Source organism: Grammomys surdaster, unplaced genomic scaffold (genome assembly GCF_004785775.1).
Source record: "Grammomys surdaster isolate TR1022 unplaced genomic scaffold, NIH_TR_1.0 373, whole genome shotgun sequence".
Taxonomy (NCBI): domain Eukaryota; kingdom Metazoa; phylum Chordata; class Mammalia; order Rodentia; family Muridae; genus Grammomys; species Grammomys surdaster.
In genome coordinates, this window is record NW_021604792.1 from 142,674 (window position 1) to 150,679 (window position 8,006).

The 8,006-nt window shown below is 34.3% G+C and overlaps 1 protein-coding gene and 1 long non-coding RNA gene across 5 annotated transcripts in view; one reads left to right on the top strand and one right to left on the bottom strand.

Annotated features, from left to right (window-relative positions):
- LOC114632354 overlaps positions 1–8,006 on the top strand; it is an 88,489-nt gene that overhangs the window by 36,390 nt on the left and 44,093 nt on the right. The gene's annotated exons all lie outside the window — the stretch shown is intronic.
- The window catches only part of LOC114632353 (solute carrier organic anion transporter family member 1B2-like), a 46,499-nt gene that overhangs the window by 22,810 nt on the left and 15,683 nt on the right, over positions 1–8,006 (bottom strand). Inside the window, exons 4-6 of the mRNA XM_028780892.1 lie at positions 7,150–7,291; positions 3,661–3,793; positions 1,015–1,127 (exon numbers count right to left, since the gene is read on the bottom strand). Of these exons, the coding sequence (XP_028636725.1) occupies positions 1,015–1,127; positions 3,661–3,793; positions 7,150–7,291 (388 nt within the window). The remainder of the gene's footprint in view (positions 1–1,014; positions 1,128–3,660; positions 3,794–7,149; positions 7,292–8,006) is intronic.

Below are 8,006 nucleotides of genomic sequence, written 5' to 3' on the forward strand. Positions count from 1 at the left end.
ATAACAATTTCAGAATATACACAGTACCTTCAATTTATGTATATGTATATGTATATGTATATATATATATATATATATGAATATTTCGCCTGTTTTGCCTACATATGTATGTGTACCACATGCATGCATGCAGTACTGTCTGAGACCATAAGAAGGTGTTGTATCCCCAGAAATTGGAGTCATACTTGGTAGTGACATATCATGTGACTGCTGGGAATTGAACTAGTGCTCTTAACTGCTGAGCCATTTTTCTAGACCCTAATTTTGTATTTATAGTTGTAAAATACTTTAAATATTTCCTTCTGTCACAAAGAGATGTCTTGGTTATAATGACAAATATGTCTTTACTGATTATTTCCTTGGGGTTGATCAATAACAATAGAATTACAAAAACTTAGTAATTTTTGTTTAATAAATGTTAAAAGAACAGCTTCCAGAAATGGTGATAAATTTATTCAATCACATTAATACAAAAAATAAGAAAGAATTAACTTCTTATTTTTTAATTTTAATCTTCCCACATCTGATACAATAGGTAGAACGATCTAGAGTGTTAAACGTATATTTTCTTAATAGAATATTTTTAAATTTTCAATCGCAGTAATTATTTTTATTTTCAAAAGAACCTCTCCTTTGTTTATACAATGCCTTTTTGCTTGCTTCAATTGTCTGTTGACACTGGTGCATACTACATAGCTCAGGTTGGACTCAAAGCCACAATCATTCTGCTTCAACACTTTTGTGCTGGGATTTCAGACATATGCACAGTCAGTTTTCATACCTTTATTTTACCTGCAAATGTTCTTCCCAAATTCTAGCTGAAATAGTCCTTAGCTCTTCTTCATCTATTTCTAAATTCTAATTCTATATCATGTTTACACTATGATTATATCTGTATATCAAAGTCAAATGAAGCATTATTTTAAATCAAATTTTGCTGATACATTTTACAAAAATTTGAATAGTTTATTTACAAACTTTCAAATATTAGTCACTGTTACTCTTAATTCTTACCTTTTTCCACTATCTCAGGTGGTGTTCCATTGAGTGATATCATTTGATTGTTTAAACACGTCAATGTGGAGTTGCCAAAAGAGCCAATGTCAATTTCTGTTGCATACCTGTAACTATAGTGACATCACTATCCTTGACATTTTGCTTATATACCAAGAATTTTCACTTTCCTCAGAAACTATTGATTGTATCTTTATCTTTTCCATGTCAGTGAGAATCCTCTGATAATTTTCAAGCCTCAATTTTAGGACAAATAATAAGTAACAGTAAAATGGGGAAAAGGCCCAGTAATTAAGGTCATTCATTGTCACTCAGGCAAGGTGGCTGATCACCTTAATGTGACAGATGGTACTTTGTTTATGATGGGAAAAATTCTAGCTTCCCCTTTCTATTTTGTAAACTGCTATCTGAGTGTAATCATTCTCTTATCTATTTTTTAAGATGACAGTAATATAAACTTCTTGTTGAGTAAATATTTAGTAAGCTAGAGAAATGTGTTTTCAAATCACTATTAAAGGCATGCTAATTCTTCTACCTTTTCTATCAAAACAGCTGAATTTTGTAATGGATGAATATGCACACAAGAACCAATGTCTGACTCTCTGAAACTTTAATAAATTCTAATCACTTCAGCTTATAGAATTTAATAGCAACAAAGGCAATGGAATCAGAATGGGGACATATAGAGTAACCTGAAAAGTACTACTATACCTGTAATCTATGCTGGACCACCAAGTGTATACCAAGCATTCTACATTACTTCAAAACTGAATCAAAATGCACAGGTTTTGTCCATAGGGACTTTCATTCCTTTTAAGAAATAATAGATCATTAGCTGTGCTCAAGGGATGGATGTTAGGAATGGATGGATGTTATAGACTTTGCCTTGTATAGAAACTGTGACATGAATAGTAGTGATAAGCAGGAGTTTGAGATGGACTCCAGAGGACAGTAGACAAGGCTGTAGGGCCAGGGCATGTAAAAGTGAAACATTTGCAGGTGTAGAGGACTGCAGCTTCATCAGTTGCTTGTCAACTGTGGGGAAGAATGGAAAGTGAGTCTACAACAGTCAAAGACCTGGTCAGTAAGCAACACACATGCACAAGTGAGTTGACATGTGATTAACCCATAGGTGAGACCTTTCAAAATTTTTATTGTGACTTACACTAACTCAATTTTGTATCTCTGCCACAGTATCTATGCCCACTCACAAATATATTTATATCTTGAATGATGTAATTGCAGGATAATATTTTCCTACATATATTTTATGTTACTCAACTCTATCTTAATAGAGGGTGGTCCCAATAAACTCAATGGGTTTTCTGGTCCAGTGATAAACTGGAATCTGAAGTTTCAAAATCTGTACTAGAGAACAAGAAGTTTTAAGCAAAATTAGGAAAATGGTATTTGCATTTAAAAGCATATTCTTGTATTGAGTATTAATTAGAGTACAGCTGAGAAGCTGGAGAGATGGCTCAACAGTAAAGAGTCTTGGTTGTTCTTCATTAGGATCCCAGTTCAATTCCCAGTACCTGTCAGGAGACTTACTAACTGTAATTCCAATCCTATAGGATTTAATGCTTTGTTCTGGATTCCATAGGCTCTGCATTCATGTGTGCACATAAATACCACAAAAACAAAACACTCATACTAATAGAATAAGAAATAAATCCTTCAAAAACTAATAGAATTAAAACTGAAAGCAAAATTTCCATTATTGGCTTCAGCTTGGGTAAGAACATGGATTTCTACATTGACAAAGGGATGTTGATTAGGTAAGATCTTTGGGAGTGCTGGTTTTCTGTGCTGCAGTAAATCAACAGCTTGGGTTGACATCCTTGACTTTGATCTGAATTCTTTTACAGTTGTAAGAATCACAGCTGAATGAATGGATATGAAAATGAGCAGATGTTGGCAAATATAGTGAGTTCAGGTTGTGATACATGGATCAGAAAACCTTGTGAATGTCCATTGGAAATGTGTACATGGTGCATCGATACATAGACCTTGAGTGTTTAAAACAGTCACCTGATGTGAACTATGGCTAAATTTGAGGCATATGTTTCATATAATACATTTCAGGAATTAGACTGAAGGTAAAGATAGAGAGATGCAGGCATTTTGACACTAGCCATGACAGTAATGTCTCGGTATGATGAAGAGGCCACACAGAGAGAAATAAATTGAAAGAGCATAAAATTATGAAAATCAGAATGGGGAAAATTCTTTGAACAGTCAATTTTAAGAAGAATATGGTATTAATATGGTGACAAGTGTGAATGTCAAGTGTGACAAAGGTTAAATATTTGTATGTGAGTATTTGTGTGTGAGTGTGTGTGTGTGTGTGAGTGTGTGTGTGTGTGTGTGTGTGTGTGTGTGTGTGTGTGTGTGTATGTGTGTGTCTGCATGTGTGTGTTCGTGAAACTGGTCCTGGCATCTCAGCACCCACTGTTCTCTCTTTAGTCGCATTCAGAGCTGAGAACTTTGTCTTGTCTTAGCACACAATCAAACCAGGTATAATTCCTGCATGGATAGTGTAGACCATCTCCAGGCCCTACTTCTTACTGGGGTCCTAGCTACAGCTGATAGCTTCTGTGGAAGAGATAATTACTCTACTTTGATGATTGGCTAGGCAATACTTACTATCCCATGAAGAAATGTGGCAACCCAGTCAGAATACTCCCAATGCCCATGATAAAACAACCAGTTCCAATCAGCTTTGGTCTGTGTAGTTTGGATCCAAAGTAACTTACAAATAAAATAACTGATAAATTCCCTATAAAAAAACAAGTTATGTAAATTTAATTCATGATGGCAAATAATGACGGTCATTGTGTATAAATACAAAAACACTTAGTACTTTTCTCAGGTTGACTGACAAGAGAAAACTCACCTTAATTAAATTAATCATGGAAAAATATGGTATTAAAATTAAGGAGTGGCTGGAGAGATGGCTCAGAGGTTAAGAGCATTTACAGCTCTTCCAGAGGTCCTGAGTTCAATTTCCAGCAACCACATGGTGGCTTACAACCATCTGTAATGGGATCTGATGCATTCTTCTAGTGTGTGTCTGAAGACATCTGCAGTGTACTCATATAAATAATAAATAAATAAATCTTTAAAAAAAAAGAATAAGCAGAAGCTAGTCAGGCATGATAGTACACACCCCTAATCAGCCCACTAGAGGCAGAGGCAGGTTGATCTCCATCAGTTTGAGGTGAGCCTGTTCTACAAAGCAAGTCTAGAACAGCCAGGGCTATTTCATATGGAAACCTTGTCTCAAAAAAACCAAAAACCAAAACCAAAAAAATGTAGAAGCATTCTTATTATGTTTTATATTTTATTGCAGGTTTATTGATTTTATTTTTAAACTCATGTGTATATATTAACATATGAGTGCATTAGCCACAGAGACCAAAAGAGACAGTAGGATCCTTTGGTGGTGGAGTTACAAGTGGTTGTGGGCCATCAGACATGGACGCTGAAAATCAAACTTAGGTCCTCATAAACAGCAGTAAGCACACTTAACCATTGAGAGATTTTTCCAGTTCCTTGTTTTGTTGTTAGTATCAACTTTTACTTGTGGAACCAACTTAAGCAGCCGTCAATATCTATGTCACTTTAAACTAGACATATCATATTACCCCTTATCTGTACCAAAACTCACAGAAAGCACTGGGTTCTGGGTTGCAAAAAAAAATTATGAGTTTTTGCACTTGTCTATGGAATATGTTTTAGAAATAATTGTTTGACAATATGGTAAAAGCCAATTTTTTTGAGAAATTTAAAGTTGTCTAGAGTGTACTAAGATGAGGAAAGTAGGGACAAGGCTTCCTAATAGGAATTAAAGACATTAATTAATTAATTAATTAATTAATTAATGCAATTTTCACTGATTCCTGCCTTTCTTTATATCTGTAATATGGACTTGCTAAGGTATTCCCTGACAAAAATATCATAAAAGAACAAACCACAAACTAAGTTACAAACCAATGATAAAACTCATTAGTAATAAGAACAGGTAGGTGGGCAGAGATGCTATCAGACCTCAGGGAAAATCAATTAGTTTGGAGCTTGGGTAAATTTTTCACAATGAACTACTACTTAAAATATCGTGTTGATTGTAAATTATCCAGGGAAATGGAAAACTCCAAATAGATGAGTAAATCTCATCTCTTAAACAACAAATAGGTAGTTACAAAGAGTTACTTATTGTTAAAAAAATTATATGACATGAAATTACAAATGACAACTAGCCAAAAAAATACATGAAGTAACAGTTAACGAAGAATTAACTGGAAAGAGAAGAGATTTGGGTGTGGAGGAATCCTTAAATGTGAAAGATCAAAAATAGCAGAAGGAAATGAAAAATATTGTAAAGTTAAAAATAGAAAATGTATAAAAATTAATTATATAAGATGACAGCCAATCATACATAAAACAAGAAACAGGCAGGAAAGGAGACATACAGAACCTCCCAAGGGTACCAGGAATTTACAGTGTGAGGTCAACTTATATTCGGCTGGACTTGCAGTGTTCACAGCTGAAAGCAATGAGCCTCTATCAATAGATACAGATAGATAGATGTTAGGTAGATAGATAGATGATAGATAGATAGATAGATAGATAGATAGATAGATAGATAGATAGATAATCAATGAGATTTTAGTAATGAGGGCTCAAAGATACAAGCCTCAAGATTTTAAATCCTCAAGCTATAAGCTTTGAGAAATACATTTTCCAAAAATAGGACTTCATTGCTTCTTACTTATAAATAATTGTCAGAGGTATACTAAGAAAAATCAAAGATAACATTCAGAATCATGGATTCAAGAATCCTGTAGGCAAGAAAATATGCTATAAAGTCACATTGAATATTGATATTATTATAACTGTGAAATTGTAATTGCTTCATGGGGAAAACAAAGTTGAGGCTGGAGAGATGTATGAGTGCCTAAGAGGACTGATGTTCTTGTACAGGATGTGTTTGGGCTTCTGTAACCATATTGGGTAGCTCACTACTGCCTGTAACTGCAACTCCAGGGTATCCAATGCCCCCTTTCAGCCTCTGAGGGCATCATCACAACCTTGACACACACAAATTCAGTTTGTTAATTTGTTTATTTGTTGCTTTGAGAGAGGGATGTCTAACACCGTAATATATATATATATATATATATATATATATATATATATGTGTGTGTGTGTGTGTGTGTGTATGTATATATACATATATATGTGTGTGTGTATTACTCTGTAAATATATGTATTACACTATATATATATATATATATATATATATATATATATATATATACACATACATACATACATATACACATATACACGTATATATATACATGATATCTTTTGCACCAAAAAAGTTTTAGGATCCATGATGAAAGGCAGATGGGTAATTCCTTATGTAATTATTTATAAAAAAATATTGGATTAAACATACCCTAAGTCAAGTTTTAAGGAAAATGACCCTCAAATTTGTAGGAATTGTTGGAAATCTATATGATAGACATAATAGTGAGGGTCTTCAAATAATTAAAGAGAAAAATATAAAGAAGTAGGGGCAGATGCAACAACCTTCTGCTTCAAGAGGTTAGAAGAGAATCCCTTCTCTCAACTGAACAGAGCTTTAGTATCATGGAAGAAGATGTGAAAACTAAAGTGAAGGCAGCAGAGTAACATCTACAGTGCTGTAGAGCAATCCTCCAGGGAGGTAAAGAGCAGAGATACAACACCGATCTTTCCAAAGCTCTTCTTCACTCTTTAAATCAAAGGCAATATGGCTCCTCAACTTTTCTTTATCTCTGGTCTTGAGAGAGGAAAGAGTAAGTCTCCCAAGAGTAAGCTTGAAAGCAACGTGTCTGTGTAAAACCAATCCTTCAAAATCCTCTTTGCAGAGCAGTTGGTCATCACTTTGTAGAGGATTCAGTAATATCACTGATTTTAACTTCTAGGCATCAGCAGCACTGCTTCCCAAGACATGACAACAAAAATGATATTGCTGTATTTTTTCAGAAAGGACAGTTATCTCTGGTTGATAAACATGGGTACAGTGTATGACTGGACTCAATTTTCCCTCTGTAAGTCTGGTGGTTATATAGAAATAAACATTACCAATTTCAAAGCCTCCATCAATCAAACCAGAAATGGAAGATGGTATGTCAAATCTTCTTTCTATCTGAGTGATGGAACTTTTAATAAGGACTCCACCTAGTCCTTTGCATATGTAGGTGAATGAGAGGGCTGCCAAAAATATCTAAGAAAAAGCAGAAAGAGGGGGGAGAGGAACATTAACCAACACAGTATATAAACTATTTATAGAATTCAATTGCTTTTCTACCTGATACTATTTTGGGGGGATTTTTGTTGTTACTGTTGTTGTTTTTAATTAAAGTCTTTTCTTTGTAGTAGTTGATATTTCCTTACTTCTTAATGTTCTGGTTGTACAGATAAGATTATAACTTTCTACTTTGGTAATCATTACAGCAGTAAAGTTAACAAAATTGGACTCTTATCTTATTTCGAAGTGGATAATCTCAGTTAGTCATCACTTGAGCCTATGTTTTCTTTGAGCAGCAGCCAACTCTAGGGCTTAGCAGGATGTATTCAAAGGCAGTGATTTTGAAAACCCAGATGAAAGGTGAAATCTGAGAAGTTAATGGAGATTCCATACACAATACAAATGATTGGCATTTGATCTAAGGTCGTTTTGGGTCTTTGGTACTTTTTATTACCATGAGGAGACACTATGCCCAAGACATCTTATAAAGAAGATTTAACTGGGGCCTTGCTTATAGTTTTAAATGGTTAGTTCATCACCATTATGGTGGGATGCCTGGCCTCAGGCAAGCAGGTATAGTGCTGGTGATGTACCTGAGAGTGTATATGTTGATACAACCAGGAGGTCTAAAAAACAAAAGAAGAAAGAAAGAAAGAAAGAAAGAAAGAAAGAAAGAAAGAAAGAAAGAAAG